The 22,114-nt window shown below is 37.2% G+C and overlaps 2 protein-coding genes across 4 annotated transcripts in view; both read right to left on the reverse strand.

Annotated features, from left to right (window-relative positions):
• Positions 1-1,100, reverse strand: part of SS18L2 (SS18 like 2) — a 2,777-nt gene extending 1,677 nt beyond the window's left edge. Inside the window, exons 1-2 of the mRNA XM_085303727.1 lie at positions 1,083-1,100; positions 167-243 (exon numbers count right to left, since the gene is read on the reverse strand). Coding sequence (XP_085159853.1) covers positions 167-243; positions 1,083-1,100 — 95 coding nt within the window. The remainder of the gene's footprint in view (positions 1-166; positions 244-1,082) is intronic.
• On the reverse strand, positions 904-22,114 carry LSM14A (LSM14A mRNA processing body assembly factor). 3 transcript variants are annotated; one of them, XM_085303746.1, is made up of 10 exons: positions 21,730-22,114; positions 14,121-14,284; positions 12,578-12,710; positions 10,850-10,969; positions 8,812-8,988; positions 8,399-8,461; positions 7,572-7,751; positions 5,858-6,029; positions 4,812-5,040; positions 904-2,853 (listed from the first exon to the last, which is right to left on the reverse strand). In XM_085303746.1, exons 1-10 carry the CDS (start codon positions 21,848-21,850, stop codon positions 2,830-2,832), a joined length of 1,383 nt encoding a protein of 460 aa, XP_085159872.1. In that variant the 5' UTR covers positions 21,851-22,114; the 3' UTR covers positions 904-2,829. The 3 variants fall into 3 exon arrangements, with proteins under 3 accessions (XP_085159872.1, XP_085159871.1, XP_085159873.1); XM_085303745.1 differs by having other exon boundaries at positions 10,850-10,972; XM_085303747.1 differs by lacking the exon at positions 21,730-22,114 and adding an exon at positions 17,379-17,522 and having other exon boundaries at positions 10,850-10,972.

A 22,114-nucleotide genomic window follows, 5' to 3' on the forward strand; every position in this document is an offset into this window, starting at 1 on the left:
AAAAAAAAAAAAAAAGTAGTTCCGGCCGAGGAAAGCTCCGGGCGGAGCAACTACGCGCTCGCTCTCGTTAGAGACCGGGCTGAAAGCTCTCCCGAAGCTGCAGGGCCGCCGCCACCCCCCCGAGGGCCCGCGGCCGCCCGGAGCCGCCGGCGGGGCGCGGACTTACTGCACGCAGTCGGTGGCCCGGCCCTTGCTCTGGTACTCCACGATGCACCGGATCAGCTGGTCGTTCTCCTCCAGCAGCTAGGGCAGAGCAGCGCCGTCACCGCCCGTCCCGAGCGCCCCGACATGCCGCCGCCGCCCCGCGCAAGGGCCGCCGGGAGCCGGCTGTCCCGCCGCCGCGCGCTCCCATTGGCTCCCGCGCCGCGAACGGCCGTCACGCGCGGCGTCACGCGCGCGAGCCCCGCCGCGGCCGTTAGGGGGCCCCGGAGGAGGGCGGCGCGCGGCCTGCAACGCCGCGGGGAGTTTCCTCCTCTCAGCATSAAGTCATTCCCCTCAGCCACAGGGAAGCGTGTTTCTCCTCCTTAAACAAATAAAACCCCAAACACCGCTAAGGTACTTGGGCCACTCACTCCCGAGCTTTACTCTTCCCCTCCTTGCATGTTCCTCGGTACGTTTCAACTACTGCTATGCAATTTATGCCCTAATTCTGAAATTATTTCCAGGAGAGTAAGACACTAACTCCCTCTCTGCCTCAGTCCACAGAGGAAGTAACCCTACAAAGCACAAAAGGGATCGACTGGAAAACTGCACTCAGCCARATCAATCTCTGCGTAAAGGCCTTTCTTTACTTCAATTACTTTGTTCTATAGAGCTTTGTTACCGAAAACAGCTTTAGCAGAAAAACAGGTTAGGCTGTTCCTAGCAGCGTTCCCAATACCAGAATACTACCATTACAAGAAATAACTTTCAAAAGACTGATTTTATTGAACAGTTTATTCTGCTTTAAAATAAAAAACGCCTCACTTTCGTAGAGCAAGGTACACTGAAGGTATGCCATGCTGCTAATTCCTGGGTACAGAGCACCCCACTTAGTAACCCAAGGTACTGGGGGGGGGGGGGAGAAAGACTTATATTCATACCTTCACAGCATGTATCATTGGTATTTACAATTCATTGTGTTTAAATAAGCCTGGGACACCTCATACAGTATACATAGTTATTGCAACAGTACAGCACTTGCCTTTATGTTCAAAAACCTCTGAAGTTGTTCAGAATCATGATTTGCGGATCCCAAAAGGCATTGTTGTTAACATGCAAAAAAACATTACTAAACAGTATTATCTAACTTCTACAGTTGCCAAATACTTGACCTTAATAAGGAAACCAATTACAAAATACTTCCTTGTAGTGCTATACAAAAAGTTATAAAATTAAGATTCTATCAACCACTTTTAAATATTTCAATTTTCCAACAGTGCAGTTTTCCACATCTTTATCACCACTGAACATTTTGAAGATAAAGTTAACAAAAAAGAAGTCAGCAAATTAGATCAAAATGTTTTAATCTTTGGATCCCTTTATTCCTGTGGCCTTCATATACATACACAGACACAAATGACCAAATTTCTATTTCAGTTGTAACTTAGCATATCAAAAAGTCGTAACTAGTCATTCAGAATTGGCAAAAAAGTCCATACCATGTCACTTGTGGATTCACGGTCTTTGAAGCAGGGTTTTTATGTCTCCAAGCTATGGTCTATCAAAATGCAAACAACTTCAAAACACTAAGAATCTTTTTTTTTAATTTGCTTATGTCTACAGGTATTACAACAAAGTTAACATTTCAAGAATTGACAAATGGAGACATACTTCTGTCCCAGGCATTCCAAGAGAATCATCTTATCTGCCTGGTCCATCTTATTAAAAAAAAAGTAATATTTATTACTAAAGTAAAATTGCAAATTTTGACATATGAAAATTTTATTTTGTCCTTATTCGAAAATATCTCCTTAATTTGGTCAAATCCTGTGATATGCCAGAAACTACAAAAATCAAATTCTTGCAAGAGAAGTAAAGAATGTATCCAGTTTTGTATAATGGAAGAACATTTGAAAATCATCATTATAGTCCAAATATAAAATCAAACATTTAAGCCTGAAAAGCTGCTAAAGGAGAAAAAAGGAAGAAAAACAACTAATTCAGTGTTCTTCAGCATATCAACTTTTGCAATAACACAGTATGTTTGCCGACTTAAAAATGTTTATTCTTTAAAAAATTAGTTGCTTTTTATACAGCTATACAAAGTTTGTAATGTTTCTTTGGCAATGGGATATAATGGAATTTTACAACTATATAAAAAGTTTCCTTTGCCTAAGAAACAGTATTTATTGTGTGTACATATTTGACTGACAAAGCAAGTTTTCTACTGTCCAGCACCCTAGTTGATAAAGTACAACTATCTCAAAAGGGATATTACAGGATTTCCAAAAAACAACCTTCAGTGGATCAAAAACACTCACAGTATCGACGGCCTTCTGCATACAATTGTCCTTACAATTCGAAGCAATTATCAAATACAGTTTAGTAATAAGAAAAATCCTTTCAGTGATGAAAAAATACTTAAACTCCATCGAAGTACTGCTTTATAATTAACTATACATAAGAAATTACTTATCCTTCTGTCTCAAATATATTTAATGCTCACTGTTTTCAAAGATGGCCATTTTTCAAAAAGTAACTGCATTACACCCCTTTGAAATTAAATAGTTAAATCCCAGTGCTGGTGACAAGTATACAGCAAATTAACTTCATTCTTTGCAGAGACTGAAACTAATTCTCTGGATCAAGAAGATCTAGGCGTTCACCCGGTTTCAGGTTTCTTGCAGACTATGCAGCAACTTTGTTGTCTTTCTAGAGGGAACAACAGTAGAATGTTACAATTCATTTTGCAAAACACAAAAAATAAATTAATTTGGGTAACAGCACTGGGAACAGGTGAATTGTGATAGGTAATTCTGATCTACTAAAAGCAGAAAAGAGCTAACCAGAAGAGTTAGCTTCTGGTCAAAATATGCTCAGTCTGGCACACACTAAGGAAGTTAGTCTGGAAGCATGGCACAAACAGTCCAGTCATCTGGAAGACTGTGAATCACTTTCATACATAAATTAAAATCTTGGATCTTCAACTCCTTTAGTTTCAAGTCAATGCTAATACTTGTTGAAGCATGCTCAGCTGTCAAGAAACTTTAATTAAAGTTACAGAACTAATTCTTACCAACAAATGASTGAGTGATTTAGGAACAGTGAGAAATCTACTGTGATAAAAAATGTTTTTTATTTGAACAATTTAATCCCCAACCAGGAAACAAAGACCTTCTGCTGTGTAAATCAGTAACTGCTCACAGTGTACACTACCAGAAGAAGTTTTAATGTCTGGGTCAGAATTGTAAAAGCCTGTATTTACGTGCATTGATTCAGGCAATTATTAATGATTCTGAACATTGCACCAGGATCATTTCTGTCACTTAATAAACTAATGTTTGGGCTGAAGATACAGACTTAGTGCCAAGAAAAATGGCTTACACTAAAATTATAAAAAGATTTTAGTTTTGCAAACAATGGAGTGCTGCTGATTTATATAAATCATTTGCCAATTAGCTTTCATAAAAAAGGAGAATTTATTTGTGTTGTTTCTAAGAGAAGAAAGGAAGTGAACCTAACATACTGCTAGCACTAAATAGCACTTTACTAGCTGGGATGACGACCAGCCAGTCCTTTCTTTGAATTGCCGGTAGCAAGAGGAGTCATGACCATCAACAAGGAACAGAAGAATGGGTATCTTTATAATGTTGCAAAGCCAAACTGTGTTAGTATCTTCTAAATAAGAATTCTGCTTTTTAGCCATCATAACTCTTGCAGAACAAATTATTCTTTTTTAATGCTTATTCGATTATTAAAAAAAGTTTTTATATTGGGTTATTTCAGTTAGCAGACTTACACAGTGTCTTGTGCCTAAAGCCTGAAGAAACTTTAAACTTCATTCGTATTTAATTCAAACAAAATAATAGCATATGATTTTTTAAGAACACTCTCACAACTGTGTAGGCAAAAATCCTTTCTTTCCAAGAATGCTCCACCTCTCTCTTTTTTTAAAAAAAAAACAGACAACAACAACAAAACATTTGATTGTCTGAAAGAGTCAATTCTACCTTAGCTTTCCTAACAGCTATTTTACATGATTATGTTAAGGTATAGCTTAAAAAACAACAAAAAAATATTTAATAGGAACTTAAACAACTCATAAATGACATTTTTTTGACCTGCCTTTTTGCAAAAGGTCATCTCTATGCATCAGAAACTGCAGTTATTCTATTTTTAGGAGTTATATGGGAACTGACAAGTATAYAGGCCAGCTCACTTTTGTGCCAAATCATTCCCAAAGAAGTCAAAGGTTCCTTGACTTCAATCCCCCCTGCCCCGAGCCTTTACATTTTAGAATTCTGCTTAGAAAAATATTTCTAACACTCGAATTCTTTATGTAGATGTTTTACTTTTTTCTTTAAATAGAGCTACACAACAAATATTATGGGTCTCTGAATAAAGTTAGTTTGCAGTTTTGGTTGCTGTTGAAAGTGAAATGTTGCTATGTTAACCAAATTTTTAGCATTAATGGCCCTTCAATGAAGTAGTCCAGAGTATCTCCAAAATATTACTCAAGAAATTCTTATTCTCAGTAGTACAACATCAAATCCGAAAGCAAGAGTTTTACCACTAGTTTCGAAGGGTAGTGGCTCAAGTCATTCGTTCTTCAATGGTGATCTATTTAAGAATAATCACCATTTTCATAACAGAGATTAAATATATTTTACCCTATATTCAAAGTCAGCAAACTCCCTGCCTCCACGACCTCCTCTGAATCCACCACGAAATCCTCGGGGGGCAGTGAAGCCACCTCTTCCACCTGCTCGCCCTCTTCCACCTCGGAAGCCAATCCCCCCTCTGCCTCGGTAGCCTCCACGGCCACGATTAGGACGCAGTGGTATTCCAAAGGTCTCTGCATTTAATCTTCTCTCTTCAGCCCAGGTTGGTCTCCGTTCTCTGCCACACAAAAGGAACAAGGATTATTTATTTTGAAACATTCTAAAGGGAAGATTGCTTGGCTTAGTTAGAATCACTAGAAAGAAAATGAAATTATAAATTGCAAATTATGCCTTCTGCAAGCATCTGGATGTCCACCACAATTCATTTGACTCAAAAAAATAAAAATAAGAAGGTGTATATATGTTAATATATATTTATTATATATTGATAATGTGGTAAGTGTTCTATATCCTGTATCCTCTGCACATATCATTATAAAATGAAAAGCAAAACCAAAACCCCTGTTCTTGGCAATTTCAAACACAAAACCAGGTGTTTGCAGTTACAGATGTTAATCTTTTTTAAACTACCAGTTACATAAAAGAAAAAAGGCCATCTATAATCTCAAACTATGTCAGCCATTCACATAATCTTTCATAATAAAGGAAACAGCGAGAGATAAGCTTTGATTTTCCTGAAATGCTGTCTTCCCATTCAGACAATACTGTTGGCCAGAGTTAYGTAATCTACTTAGAAACCATTATCAAAGCACTTGTGTGACTGATTTAACTTAAAGTGGTAATTCTGCAGCACAACACCAACAAACTGGAAAGAAGATTCTGCAATATGTGCATTAAATTCTAGAAGCATGTTTCYAAACATTTAAAACTTTTTGCTCTCAATGTATTACACTCCAAAATTTTTTTTGTCCACTTCATATGGATTTAATTTTTATGCCTGTTCCATCCAGAGTTAGTTGTGAGTACTGCTGACACTACATTACGTCAAAAACATGCATTACGCTGCTTAAGTGGCTTCCCACTATGAGCCATACCTATTGTCATCACAGGAGATGTTATCAAAGAAGGATTTGGTTTTGTCATAGTAGCAATTAGGTCCAAGTGGATCTTCCTCATCTGCATTCCCTTCACTATTCTGGGTATCAACACCTGAATCACCTTTGTCTTCTCCATTCACAGGCTTCTCTGGTTTCTCAAGTTTATCTTCTATAAAATAAAAATAAACAGAAATCTAGACTGTGAGACTAAACTAAATACCAATGTGAATTGTCCTAAGACACAAGCACACAAAGTAAAATATATTGAACGTTTTCAATACAAAGCAATCTCCTGAAGTTGAACATGAGTGTCAGATTATCTGACTTGCAAATTAGGATGTTTTGCTGCAGCTGTCTGGAGGTGTGACATCCTCTATATTCTTTGCAGGTTAAGGTAGAATGGATATGATAGCTGTCTATTTTGTAACTCTTAGCTGTCTCTTTTCTAAGCTCAAAAGCCTCACTCTATCATTCCTCATGCAAAAGTGATTCCATGGTTTTGCCCATCCCTGTTACTCTGCATTTTCAGTCACTGTTGTTTCCCTTTTGAGACAGAAGGTCAACATCCAAGAAGTCATGCCACACTTACTTCCCAATAATAACTTAAGATCTCTTGTTGTGATTGAAATTCAGTCTTTTTATTGGTATTGACAAACAAGCCGATGGTTCCACAGAACCACCTATCATGATTTTAAAGTCTCATTTCTCAATGTTCATAGCTCAAATCTCATAATGCCATGTGCAAACTTTGGATTTCTCTCTCATCCACTCCACAACATGTGTAAGTTTACAATTAACTACTCTTAAAGAGAGAAAAAAAATAGAAAACCAAACCATGAATTTACCATCCACTTTGTATCATGAGGTCTCTCTATAATTCTCTRTTGTTAGCTTTCCTCTTGACTATTCTGAATAATTTAGCATCAACAACAAATGTTCTATTCATTATTTTAAAATAATCCAGAAAAGAGGTGAGTATCAGGAGAATAAACTCTATGGGAGTCTACTTGTGGCTTTTCTCTACACTATAATCTGACCATTTATTCCTACCCTTTGCTAGTTTTTAGCCAATCAATTCCTCATATAGGGAACCTTCTCTTTTATCCTGTAGCAATTTTGTCCAGAAACAGTAGCAGCAAAGTAATGAACAAGTGGCTGATCACAAGACAGTGAGGTAATAAAACAGAAGCCTGCTAGAAAACAGAAGTCCTGACAGTATGGATCTGAACTACTCTCATGTTTCTCTGGAAAAGGGGAAAAAAATACCAGATTTTATAGACTGAAACCCTCATGCATGCTCCAAAAAGTTCTGATCCCAAAGAAAATTTTTTATGACTATTTTTGGTCTACTGAGCAACTGAGAACATAAAGATGTATTTTCTGAAATGATTTCTGGAAGAGATGCAGTAAAGGAAAATCCATTTGCTATTGGGACTTCTGCTTAAGAAATACACATTTTTAACCTACAGACTTGCTACAGCATGATATGCAATACTTGCTAGTTAGAATTCTTTCAAAACCTAAACTTAAATATTGATCCAAGTATTTAATAAATTAAATAAYGATACCAGTTTCCTTGTACATTGATTTTTTCCCATAAATGCTAACAAGATTTAGTAGGACAAGCCATTTAAAAGCTTCTTCTACAAGCATTAATATTTACATTGCTGTTTTTCCCCCATGCTCAGATATAAATCAAAAATTAATGTACCTTTTAATTTAAGTTTATTATGAAATTCTCTATCAATTTCCTCCTTGTTGAACTGCGCATTTGCACTTTCGAAGTCAAAGTCTTTCTCAAACTTCATTGGACCATCCCTTCTAATACCAAATCTTCCACGGCCCCCTCGGTGACCTCCACGGCCTCTCCGTGCTGAAGGTCCACTTGGAACTGAAAATTGAAAAAAAAAATTCTTTTTAATTCCTCAGGTAACATGCTGAGACTTCATGCATCCTCTTCCTGCATTTCTGTTGTTAAAAGTCCTGTTGGAGCAGTTCATAACTCGTAAACACACTTGCAATAAACACAGCAAGCGCATAAAACATGAAATACACTAATATCAGGTACTATCCTTTAGTAAGCAAAAGGGCTTTCTAGAAAGTCATTAAAAACTTTCCAGATAACAGTTAAAATGTTATTGGCTTTTCAGTCAAGTATTTCTGTAAAAAGACATCAAGTTTTACTGCATACTACTGTGTGTATACATCCATTAATATTGCTTGCTCTTTTATTTTTGTTCCAATCACTTGCAGTGATTCGAAACAGTAAAACCACCAGTTTAACGCTGACCTTCTGTGCTTGTGTTATTCTGACCCAATGCAAAATAATCATTACCCACTAGAAGCAATTCTGCAAAAGTATTGTGTTCTGTGTTATCATAATTCGAACTGCAAGTTTTCTTGACTAAAATTTCTTAACATTAGAAAGAAAGTTCTACTGCTTTGTAAACTATATACAATACTGTACGTTAGCAGACTTCAATAAAGTCTGAAACTAGATGTCTGAAAACAGTAACTATTTCTCAAAACAAGAATTACCAATTTGCCGTTTGTTTTCATTTCTGAGTTCATTTTCTGATCTTGAAACCTTGTGTGCTTCAGCTAAAGTTGGAAATAAAAAGATGATTTGTTTATCCAATTAGGTATTTTCTATCACACTTAGTATTTAGCTATATAGTTCAGATGCCCAAACAATCCAAGGCTATGAAAGTTAAAAGAAAAGAGGGGGAAAAGGGAGGAGAGAAAGAAGGGGAGGGAAAGGGAGGAAAGAAAGAAGGGGAGGGAAGAGGGAAGTTAAAATCCAGGTCTCCGTTAGGTAGTCTGCTAGTAGCAGACAGCAGGAAGATTCCTGCACATCACCCTTAACACAGAGCTAAACAACTCTGTATGGAGGTAAAAAAGAAAAAGAAAAAAAAATCCCCCAAATCAAACATGAAAGTTAACTAATATACCTCGTCTGTGCTCCTGATTCTCTAACGATTTTTGGCTAGCAGACACCAAAGGTCTAGCTGATATAGGACTCCTTCTCCCAACAGGTGCTGGAGTAGGTAAGTGGGCTGAAGCTGTTTGTACTGCTTGTTCCATTGTGGGGCTCCTTCTCAAATGATCGATCTGAGGGCTTGAACGACCTAAACAAAAAACAAGCACACAAAACCCCCTAAAGATTATTTCTCATCTACAAATTTGAATTATTAGTCTCAACCAATCTAGACTGACAGGGTTATCTGCCTTACCAGTCAAGACAGCTGTGTCCAAAGAGGAAATAAATATTTCTGCACCCTCAGATCCACTAATCCAGAATGAAGGATATTTAGCAATTCCCCTTCCCCCAGTCTAAAAGAAAAAAATGGGTAGGACAATTAATCCCTACCAACCTATCTATGACGAGCACTCAGCTGTGGAATTATGTTTTTTGATTGACAGGAGGTACAAATACTCTTTCTGCCTTCCTGAAATGCCAAGTGGAAAGTGTTGTTCCCAACAACAGAAATACAGTTATCATACTGAAACTTCATTTCACGTAGCACAGTTGTATGATCACTCTACAAAATAATGAACAGTGATGGCTAGTGCTAGGCATAATGCAGGTGAAAGAGTTGTGAAAACTTCCCCATAAAGTACTGTTTATACACTTCAATTTATAACATGAGTGATTGGAGCCAGAACCATTATTTAGAACAAAGACATCTGAGCTGGCCAGCCAAACCAGCCAGGTAACACCAAAAGGCTAAATCTGCCTAGAAATTAAAATGGTAAGACTCAAGCCCCAAGAAGTAAAAGAAAAGAATAACCTGTAATTTTCTACCTATTGNAAAAAAAAAAAAAAAAAAAAAAAAAAAAAAAAAAGTCCCCAAAGCTACAACTAGGATCTAAAAACAAGAAAAAAAATTTAAAGTAAGCACAAAAAAATCTCGTAGGTGCCCCACTAAGACTTTTGGCTAAAAATGTTTGTTCATCTGGAACATGTGTCATATTATATCTGAAAATTATACAATTTTTAAATTTCATCTACAGAAAACAAAGCTATTCTTTCAGCAGAAAACAGTAAGTGCTCAGTAATTTTTTTTGTTAATGCAGCAAAACTTGAATATATATTTTGTAATCCATACAACTGAAAGTCATCCTTATTTGTTCACAAATTCCAACTGGAATTTAGGGGAAAAAATGTTTGCAATTAGTAAAGTATTTTGCCCTTAAAATGACAAGGAATTAGTGACAGTACACACTGTTTTAGTTACAGCAATGAAGACTGAAAAACCAGGAAAATAACGCCTTTTGGATTTTGAGGAGAAACCTTAACATGTTTTCAAGAAAGGTAAGATTGAAGTTGCTTGACATTTAGTTTCTTTCCTCTTTGCTACTCAAATCGAAGAATTATCTTTTTTGCTTCCTCCACYCCCCCAATATTACACAGAAAACTATCTATGAAGTTTCTATTACTGTTGAGCCAATTTAACTGTCATGTCACGATCTCTAGAGGCATTCAGGTCTGCTGTCAGTATTACTTATGAAACCATACATTACTAAGTCCCACCAATTCACCCTCATTTAGGTTAAAAGATCTAAAAATTGTAGACTGAAGGACTTCACAATTCAGTCAGCATATAGTATCTTAAGTTTTGTCATGTTATCAATAAAATTAGATATGAAACTTCCGTATGCACCTGCTTGCTAACATTCATCTGAAGCAAGTTCTATTCATTGACCTAGATGTTTTAAAGATGATGGATGTGTTGCTAAAACCATAATTACCTATGCAGCATAGCTAGATGTAGGAAAACACATTTAAAGAACAAATGCAAAACCTCTCAGCTCATTCTTAATTTTCTTAACACCTTATTTTTCATGACAGAATTGTATTGTTTGGTATCACATTAACCTCAATTTAACCTGTTCCAGCCTTCACATTTGAAAATACCATTCCTGGCAACCTCCTAAATGGGAGAAGACAATCATTCAAAAAACTCAGATTCATTCAACAAGATTTACCTTGAGACATCTGCGTTTTTAATGATCTTGCATCTGTTGTAAATGCAGAACCAACTGCAGTGCTTTGGGACAAGCTAGCACTGCCTGAAGAGTCTGTTCCAAAAGATGTTAAAGAACCTCCTGCTTTGAAAGAAAATAGAGTTGTAAAACCTAGTTTAGACCTTTTTGTAGTCTTTTTTTTTTAAATTGGTACTAAAACTTTTGTCAAACCATACTAGGCAGTTATTCTAGAATAGACAAAAGTCTATCTATAATCTGTGCCACCACATATTTAAATTTAATATAATGTATGTATTCTTACCAAGGTGGTAAGACTATAATACCTTGCTGCCTTTTATTAAAAAAAAAAAAAGTCAACTTTACTATCACAAGCATTGATGTAGCATGGTCATGACACCACCTTACAGAGTAAGAATAAAACACTATTAGTACATATTCCCACTTTACATTTTTGTTTAAAAGATGTTATTATCATATTTTATTCATTAATATCAAATTATGGTCAATTCTACATGGCTGGTATTTTCAGTTCTAGGAATAACACTGTTGCCATAACAGTTACAAGAATTACAAGAATATAAATTCTTATGTAAAAAAATAAAAGTGAAAACACAATAAAAGTACTCCTTTCAAATKCTCCTCTGTTACCACATCTCACTCCAGAATATGGAGGCTTTCATCTTCTGTATTACTGCAAGCTATCAGCTGCATTGCACTAAACATACTTTTTGCTACAGACTAGTTTGTTTTTTTTCCTAATATAACAGAAATCTACATCTGTATTAAACATTTTTATGATCATAAAAGAGAGAAAACTAAAATAAAATCTAAAGAATTAAGATCCAAGTTTAGAAACTCAGTGTTTAGTGTTTTGCATGCTTTTAAATTTCAGACATCGCTGCAAATAACACCAGCTAAGTAATACCCATTGTTACCATACCAAATTACATCTGTATTTGTACCAGTATGACACTCACTAGTTGCCAACTTTCCACTGCATATAAGGCCTCAATTTCCTTGTCTGACCTCAAAAGCCTCACTGATCTTATCCAGTTCATCTCTAAATGCTGAATGAGAAGAACTTAAGATAAGGTTCTTGCTTCTTTGGTTTCTTTGTTATCTGAACTCCTTATAGAGTTTTGTGTGTGAATTTTGTTCTTTTAGTGTTGGGAGTGTAAACTGACTTCTCTTTTGCCGAAGAACTTTGCAGAATGGAGGAAAGTTGGTTGGTAAGTCTTTGAGAGCATCCATTATTAGATTTGCAATACAACTAAACAGGAGCAACTAACTCATCAGCTCACAAACACTTCAAATACAGACGTCATGCCAAGCTAACAACTCATGAATAGCTGCAGAACTGTGCTGGCAAAAGAGACTGCTGAATAATCCAAATCCTTGGTTGAGGCACACACCACCTGACCAACTGCCCCTAGCACAGCTATATGGCTTTTGTGGAGGTGCTGCTTCTCTAATACTTTAAAATATTCACGATCCTTTCCTGTTCAGCCCTCTGAGACAGGGTGGTAAGTTCTCAACTGTATGGATGCTTTGATCTGAGGCACAGAGATTACGAAAAGCTCACTACTACAGAGCTAGCAAAGGACTGATATAGATTCAAGACTTTGGACCTGTCCCTAGGATAAAACAGGAATAACAGGCACTGATTACCCATTAGAAACATACATGCAAYTTCATTTATAGGAAAATATGAAATAAAAATGAACATACCAACTCCAACAGCACCAAACTGCTGCCCCACTAATGGGCTTGGACTAAACTGACTGTACGCAGGCATTCTGCCAAAAGGACCATAGGACCCCACAGACTGGAATGAAGATGTAGTTGAAGATCCTAGTGAAGACTAAAGGGGCGGGAGAGAAAGTAAAATATAATGTTTGCATAAAAAGCAAAAAATAGTTCTGCAAGGCAAGAAATAGATGAAACTAAAATCTTTCACTAAACATAACAATAAAATTGTGGCTAATACAAGAAAACTTTAATTCATAAACTCATTTCTTTTAATATCAAAAGTTTAACCAATGTATTTCAGGAGCAAAGACAGCACAAAAATGTTGAAATATCCAAATTACTCTGCATTAGAGCTCAAAACATTCATTCTAACAAAAGAACAATGGGCAGAAATAAAAAATAATACGTGTGTATATAGTTTAAAAAGCACTTTCACCCTTCTATGTTACTAACTTGTGACAACAGTATGGTAGAGTTTGCAATCTTTTTCCTAGAACCTCAGATACTGGACTTTGCTTTTGTCAAGAATGTGTAAGCTGTTGCTGGCGAATTTGACAGTGTCAAATCTTTTCCCTAGAGCTTCAAAAACCACATGACCAATGCAACATCCAAACATAGCAGGAGAGGTGAGTTTTACTAGTATTGGAGCTGGCAGCAATCTCACTTCACAGCTCTCAACTAACACCCACAGAAGCAGTTTTATCAAACTTGGTAAAACACCTTAGGAATCAGAGGGCAGCAAGGATACTTCATAAGGAAGTTAAGAGTTTTGCTTTATGAAACAGTTAAACATTTGAAATGTACAAACTTACTTCAAATTGATCAAGTTCCTTCTGAACCTAGAATTTCCATCTTACTGTCAGTGGTAAGATACCCCACAATCAGCAAGCCAACAAATTTCAGAGGTCAAAAACAATCAGCTCTGTCAGTCCATTTATTACAAAGTAACAGATCAAGTAGCCTGAAGGATTCAAGTTGTAAACTGCTCCCTCTTCAACAACTAAGGATGTTGAAGAATCCCCTTTTCAAATAACTGCCTCTTTTAAAAAATAGAGCTAGATAAAATGCTAAGTCCTAGTCAGGGAGCACATTTGAACTGTAATATCAAAAAAAAACTAACGGGGATGTTTCATCATCTACTCAATTTGACTTATAGAAAGTCTGATCTTCCCAAGAAATCTTGCATACTTGTACACCTAAACCAAGTATCTATCAAAAGAAGGTATCAAGGTTTACTAATTTTTGGTTGAAAAAAGAAGAAAAAAAAGAAAAAAACACTGTCAGCTTTGGTGTCCAATTCATTTTGCTAGTTGTGCTAGTGTTAGATTTCAATTTTGACATGATTCAAGAGAGAAAAATCTTATGACTCTAGAAAGTCCAGAATTCTTTACTTTGCACTGTGAATTTTACAGCAACAAAGATTCTAATTTTTAGCACTAAGTCTCAACTAGATAGCACTTAATGCTGCCAGATCCCATCTTAAGCAATAAACAAGCATATCTAAAAATACGTTTCAGCTTACCTGAACAATAGCAGGGTCCTGTGGCAAAGAACACTGAGGCTTTGGTGGCTCACAGACAGTTAGATCTTTAATGTCACTACCACGGAATATAATATATTCAAAGACTTCATCGCGAGGTGGTATAGGTCTATCAGTTGGTCTATCTTCTGTACCAAAGGAACGAACTGCAGAAGTGAGAGAGAAAAAAGAAAAAAAAAAAACAGCCCCACATTCAGCAAAAAAAACTTTCAAATATACTGCAGAGACTGGTATTTTTAAGTAAAAAGAACAAATTTATTGAGTATAAAATTCATTAAATAGGCAGCATATTCTTTGCCATTGTCAACTGCTCTGATAGAAACAAGTAATTTGACCTTATAAATCTCCATAAAAATTCAAGCAACTATACCTTTCCTATTCCTTACTGAGACACCACTTATACTATCAGTCAGAGGTCCAATATTTTGATTGTTTCGTGGGGATAACCAGAAGCAGCAAGACAGATTTTTGCTACGTGAACATAATCTCTGGACACAATAAGACTACACGAAACTACATACTTCGTATTCTGTATTTACAAAATAGGAAAACAATTATCTTAATACTATTAGAAATTAAGATATTACAGATGACGTAAAGGAAAGCATTTTTCAATATATTCAAGGTCTAAATCAAAAATTAAATCAACAGTTATGAACTCTAATACGTCTATACAGTTTTCACTATGCACAATGATTTTTGCTTGCTGGTTTAGGTTTTGTATAATCTCTATCAAATTAAGTGAACTCATTGGGACAGAACTGTTGTCTTAAGTATGCCTGCATAGTGTGCAACTTACTGACACACGAAATTAATTTGTACGTCCTTAGCTGAATTCTAACAGTTTTCATATATACATTTACATAATGAAGCTTATCATGCTTTACTCTTTGTATCACATATAATCACTACCAACATATACACCTAACATTGTTTTACTTTCACTACTCTCCACACTTTTTCTTGCCTTAAGACTGCCAGCTCCAGGTGAATATAAATTAGGGGGAATAATACCACACACACAAACACGCACACACACAAAACCAAACAACTAAAAAACCATTAACAATAAAAAAAAAAAAAAAAGCAAAAATACAGCTCCAAGAGCCGAAGTTTTGTAAGTAAAAATAAGCAATGAATTGAAAGCAATGGAGAATAAGATGATGTCAATCACATGCCACTGAACATCAACCTGCAGCAGCTTTGACAATCCTCCACGACCATCTTTGCTCTACCTTCTTAAAACACTTCCCTTATTGCATTGCAAGGCACTACAGGTTATGCTGAGAAAACATCTATTTTTTGCTTTAGTTTACCAGAATTAGTCCTCCCTCCATTTTAAGATGTATCAACAATTTGAAGGCATCATTAAGCACTTATTTGCAGCTATAAAACCATTAATCGAGAAAAGCAGTGCTTCTTGTAGAGTTACATAAAGCCATACTGAGTCATTTCTCAGGTTGCACCATCTTCCATCATTGTTGCCTCTTCTAGTACTGTATAAATAAAAACTTACCAGTAAAGTATTACAAATCTTTTTGAGAAGCGTAATTCAGGAATTCAGGGATAAAAAGATCAACTCTATACTGCAATGAAGAAAAGCATTAAGCGATCGCAATTATTTTGTTCGTATCTGTATCACTAACTTGAAGTTTTCGTACGTAACCATGAGAAAGTCTATTCTGAACACCACTAAAAAGCATGTAAAAGCTGTCAAAAGGCGTATGCTATTAAATGAATTTCAACACTTGTAACAACATAATCATTTTCTTCCTCTGTAGAAGAAGATTGAGATATCTGAAGGTTAATTGGGTATTTCTGGAAATTCTTAAATGTTACTTTGACTAAAACATCATCATCAATTGGTCATGTGCATTACCACAGTTCTTTCTGTTGCTTCTTATTCATCAGGTCCTTGTATTTTAGTATTTTGACCAAGGATTTAACTTTGGGCTCTGGCCACTCTATACGCTACTTATTATGTAGTTGGTAAATAAACTTGGCCTTTCATTGTATTATTTGACCTGTTCTGTTGTCTTGCTAAATGCAATCAAAGTTGACCTTGTATCTCTAGCTTGCGTCTCTATCCCACTATGCTGAAACAGTGGCTCTAGTAGCCATTTTGTCTACAGAATTGTGCAAAAAATGGCTGATACACGAACTTTTCAGTTAATGAAATATTTCACTTTCTAGTTAAAGTGAAGGAACTAAGCAACAGTAACACCACAAAAAGTAGTAAGCCAGAGGAAGACATCTCACCCTTACTGATGAACTATAATAGAAGTCTACATTGAAAGTGCTTCTCCCGTAAGTCAGAGCTATTCTGTATAAACAGCTATTTTAGTAATAATACCAGTGTCACAAGATACAAAGAAGAGGAACAGTTTCAACATCCAGCAATTACCTCTCTCCATTCTAAACTAATCAATAAAAGAAGCTGAAAAACATCATTTTAATCTAATGATAAACAATCACTGGATGCATTTTTTTTAAAAAAAACATTACTGCAAGTAACAGCCTGTAATTAGTAAAGAAATTTTATTGCAACTCAACAAGGATTTGTCTCTCTCTCTCTTCCCCCAATAAAAATAATTACGAAAACTTAACAAGAAAATATTACCAATATCACAAATCAAAATTTATTAACAACAGAATCAGCTGTCTAGGCAATTAGATGAAGACAGTGACAACATAGACTATGGTTTTGCAACAAAATACACAAAAAAATGCTACTAATTCCTTCCCTCCATCCCCCAACCCACCTGAAATTACTGAAGAGAAACAGGCAGACAGACAGAGAATGACTTTTCCCCAATATAAGACAACTATTTATCCCTATCCTGCAGAATTAAATTCTGAAATGGAGTTCAATCTTTCCCCCTCATCCAAAAGCAACAAAGGTAACCCATCTCTGACTCTGCTTTTCATTCTAAAGCAAGGAACGAGAACTGCATGTGCAGGGATCTTATCTTAGAAAATAGGTAAAATTGGCTTAACTAGATTAAGTTCCAAGATAAGTACTACTCTTTGTTTTGGCATAGTGTCTATCCCAATTAGGTCTTCAGATACTAAATAACAGAGTTGAACATTTCTTATTATTTTGCTAAGGGATGCCTCTCTCAGCAGTTTCTTCCTTCTCTACTGGGATTAGGATTTAACATGCTTTGAGTCCATTAAAGTAAAAAGCTTAATATTAAAGGTAGTCAGTATAATAGGAGCTTAGAAAGAAACAGCTTTTACCATAGCTTTGCATAATCACAAATACATTATCTTTTTGATATTCTGGCAACTTAGTATTTTGAGCAGCAACAGTCTTAGAGCTTTGTCCAATTCTGCCTCTTGGGGTATTTCCTCAGACTACATCCTTCCTCCAGAGCAAGTTGCAGTGGTTCATATATAGCAAAATACTGAGGAATGAGAGGAAATGAAAATAAGCATGTGAAAAATAACATCACCATGTAACTTACCAGAACTACAGTAAATCAATTTAATCCTACCTTGTTAATTTAAACATTTTTCTTCAAATGAACTAAGCTGGCATTGTGACTTGCAAAGAAAAAGAAAGGCAACTATATGTTAAAAGCAAATATTTTTGTCTGCATAATTACATACACTTAAGTAGCTAAAGAAACTTATAGTTTTGAGCCTAATAGGATTTGTGTATGTGACTTCGTGCCCAAGTAGTTCCACCAATTTAATATGAGCAAAGAGATGCAAGTAAATATTTGTAGAGATTTTTGACTGACTTCAATGTTACTATTACTATAATACTACATAACATATAGTATTGCTGTATTATACTACTATAACACCCAAGAAAAACATTGTAAGCTTCCATATCAGTTATCAGAAATAACCACCTGTTAACTGAAAAAATACTGTGATAATCAGAAACCAAGCTGTGTATTCTACTAGCAAAAAAGAAGACTCTAATCCCCTTTAACATGAATTATTGCACATTCACAATTCAATCAAGTCTCTGCACATAGCACCGACACAATCTCATCAGACTTACCACATATACACATGCAGACACCAGTCTTTCCCCATTCTTAAGGCACCCATGAGAAGCCTGATTTGCCACCACTACCAGAACAATTCAATCTTAATTGCCAAATCTCTCCAAAAATCTCAAAATTCTTTCCCTGTAACACACTCAGATGTCTGCACACCATATTATGATAAAAGTATTAATGGGAAGGTAACAGCTAACAGTGGACTGTTACTTTCAGAACAATTAATTCAGCCTGCATTTCCCTGCTTTTAGTGGTGGCGACTTAATAGGGAGATAAGAGAAAAGTAGCCAGGAGTGAGCTTTCACATAATAAATTGTTCTGGTGTGACAAACTCTGCACACGGTTGGATTAGGCACACAGGCCCTAACCATAAAGCCATGGAGGGCAGCATGGAAGGTGCATGTCACTTAACTGACCCTGAAAAATAACTTCATAAAACCTTAAAGGTTACTGCTTCCCTCTGCTGCTCCTAATCCTCAATTATAGGAAGTGCTAAGGTCTTCACAAGAACTTAACTTTGTTTCATCCTCATTTCTTAGTCTTTCACCCAATTAAGATAATTTAAGTGTCTGCAAGAAAGGGAATATTTCTCTCCTGCATGTATCACCAGATTAAGGAAAATACTATCACAGATGATCAAAAAATCCAGAAATTAAACCACTCATTAAAACAAATTCATGAAAACATTAATATCTATCAAGCATAATGGCCCAAATGCAGCTCCACACATAAAGCCCCCAAAAGCTGTAAGTGAAAACTGATGCATCATCGCACCAGAGGGGCAGTCTCTAACATTCTGTTTCTTATACTTACATCCCTAAGAATTCACTACTGTTGACATGGAACAAAGCCTTTTCTGACTCAATACGGCTGTTCTTGCAAAGCTTACCTACATTAAAAAAAACATCCCCATAAATGAATGCCTTCAAATAAAAAGACATTGCAAGTTATTAGCATTAAAGACTGCATCTACTTTTTAATGCCACTGTGTGCAAGTTCAAGTCATAATTATGCTTATACTGGTCCAGGTACAGCTGCAATCATTTTACAGCAAGAAAAGTTTATCTTTTTCTGACTTTGGCTTGGAAATAGTCTGTTCTGAAACTTACTGGACTTACTGATGGGAAAACAAAATATAAGTTTCAACTAAAATAAGTAAAAGTTAATTTAATTTGAAACTTAAGATTTCTTTTTTTTGGTCCCAAATGCTCTGTGTGTGTGTGTGTATATATATGTGTGTGTATATATATGTGTGTGTATATATATATATATAAATAAATAAAATCTTTCAATGACAGAGTCTGCCTCTACTTTTGTATTTACCTCACAAATAATTAAATAATTTCAATGACTTCAGTTAGGAAATGAACAACGATAAATCGACTTCCACTGAATCCAGGTAAGTGACACAAAGTCATCTATAGAGTGGAGCAAAATGGAAGTAGTAGATCATTTTTGTTGGCTTTTCTAACATCAAGATTTTTGGTTCCAGGCCTGCAAATGCTTGTTTATTTCTTTTCTGAATCATGACAGTATATTACAAAACATACATTCTTGAGCTAATTCAGGCAAGTTTTAAATTCACATTTACATAAAAATTAACCTATACATAAAAATAAAGCCTATAAACAAAAAAATAAATTTGCATTTTGAATGAGAGTTATTAGAGTAGAGCAGTTCAGATTCATAATTGTAGTTTGATATGTCTTAAATATCTGTATTTTGAAAAGTATGCAACAGTATGACTTAACCAGTCCTGAGAAGGCATGCATGACTGGCTTGGTCAGTACTAAATCTGTCAAAATTAGAGTAAGACTATTACACGCTCCTCAAGGATGGGATTCTTGTAACTGGTTTCGTATGAAAACTTAATAATCTTAACATGCAACTGAAGTTCCTAAAGATAAGCACTATGATAAAAATAAATGTTTTTCTCATATAAAGAAATACCAGCTGTCCACTTTAAGTGGATGTATCAATTCTGACACAGCAATTTAACCTAAAAACAAATTTAGAAATAAGTAAGATCACACCATGAAAGTTAAACATTCTGTAAATGGCTTATGCAAGCTTGGGACCAAACCTGCTACAAAAGCAAAGCATCCGTTTCAAAACGTAAGCATAACAACTTACAGAACAAAGCAATTTCTTAAATARTAACATGCACATATATGTATGAGGGGCTTAAGGTGACAGGGAAACAAACAGGAGTTTCCCCAAAGACCAATCACAGATAAAAGCAAACTGCTACACACTACATCAACTCAACAGATCAACTATTATTAAATACACCACTATGTAAAACATAAGATTCTCATTATGCTATTCTTCACTGGCTTAAAAGCTAAGTCTACCATTAAAAAAAAAAAAAAAAAAAAAAGTTTAGAATATTCTCAGTCCTATTATTTAATTTACTTAGGAAACATTTTTTCTTCTTACCTAACATCTGAATTTAGCTCTCTCTGATTTTATATATACATTTATATTATGTAGCAACACTTTACAGAGTCAAGGTCTATAAATCAAAATACAATCGAGTTTTTGCAGAGTCGATTAGAAAGAATATATTAAAAATTCTGACTTCATTTTTGACCAGAATATTACACATTCACTGCTACAGTTAACATACTTGTGCTTAGAGTGCATTATCATGTGCAAGAAACAGTAGTCCTCCAGATATCCGTTTCAAACATCGTCTCTTTTTACTCCCCAGTCTCAGACTATCTTGCTCTATGAATATATCCTCCTAACTTTCTGACAAGCACATTCTTTTGGCCAATACACTCTCACGCCCAGGTTTGTCCCCAAATTTGATTTATACAACACCAGGTATCTACTTCAAAAATGAATAGCTCATAGTCTTCTTTGTTGATAGCCTTGCACTCGCAGGCTCTCCTTTAGAAGATCTCGGCTGTCTCCTACCGCGGACGCAGTACTGGTACGCAGCCCAGTACCATTTACGACCTCTACACCTGGAATTACTACGATACAAACGAATCCTCTTTCCTGTCTCCTCCTCTCACTTTCCCTTACGTTCTTCCTCCATAACAGTCCCACAGCTGAGTTCGTCACACTTTTACTCTGTTCAGGACTCCTTTCTGCACAAGTCCCGCTCCTCCCGGCCCCAAGTAATGCTCCCGGCTCTTTCTCACGACGACAGTCCATCCGCGGCCCTCGGCGCCTCCCGGGCCCCCCGCGGGAGCTCGGGCCACCGCTCCCGGCCCCCTGTTCGTCCCGCCTCCGCCGCGAAGCGCCACGGGTGCCCACCGCCCAGCAGCCCCGCCGGGCAGGAGGGCTGCCGGACGTGCCTCCGGCCGGCACTGCGCCGGCTGCCCCCGGCCTCAGCCCGGCCCCCTCGTCGCGCCTTCGGGGCCTTCGCAGCCTGGAGGCCTCCCCCACAGCCAGGCCCGCAGCAGCACAGAGGGCTGGCCACGGCTTCGGGCTCCTGCTCGGTCCCGGACGGGCCGCAGCGCTGCCTCCGCAGCCGCGAGCGGCGCTGCGCCACCACCCTCCGCCGCCCTCGGCGAGGCGCAGCTGGGCTGCTAGGGCCACGGGCCTCTATCTAAGGTCCTTACCCTTAGCCAGCGCCACGGTGGAGTTTTCCGTGTCGATGGTGTACAAGATCCCTTCATAGCGGATCTCGGCCTTGGAGATGAGGCTGATCTTGCTCCCGATGTAGGGCGTCCCCCCACTCATGGTGCTGGCTCCTCGGCCAGGGACCCCCTCCTCCCCTGCCGAGCGCTCCTGGAGCCGGCCACAGGCGACTAACCGAGCCCGGCTCGAAAACGCAGCAGGCGCTCTCCTCCTCTCGGGTCGGGCCCGACCTTCCGCCGATCCCCCCAGCAGCAGCTCTCCCCGCGCAGACTCCCTCAGCACAAGCAACACCAAAAGCACCCTGAAACTCCCAACATGGCCGCCGCCTTCATCTTCCCTCAGAGCCGCCTCCCCCCCACCCCCACC

Source organism: Rhea americana, unplaced genomic scaffold (assembly GCF_003343005.1).
Source record: "Rhea americana isolate MKP2758 unplaced genomic scaffold, rheAme1 scaffold_20, whole genome shotgun sequence".
Lineage (NCBI taxonomy): Eukaryota > Metazoa > Chordata > Aves > Rheiformes > Rheidae > Rhea > Rhea americana.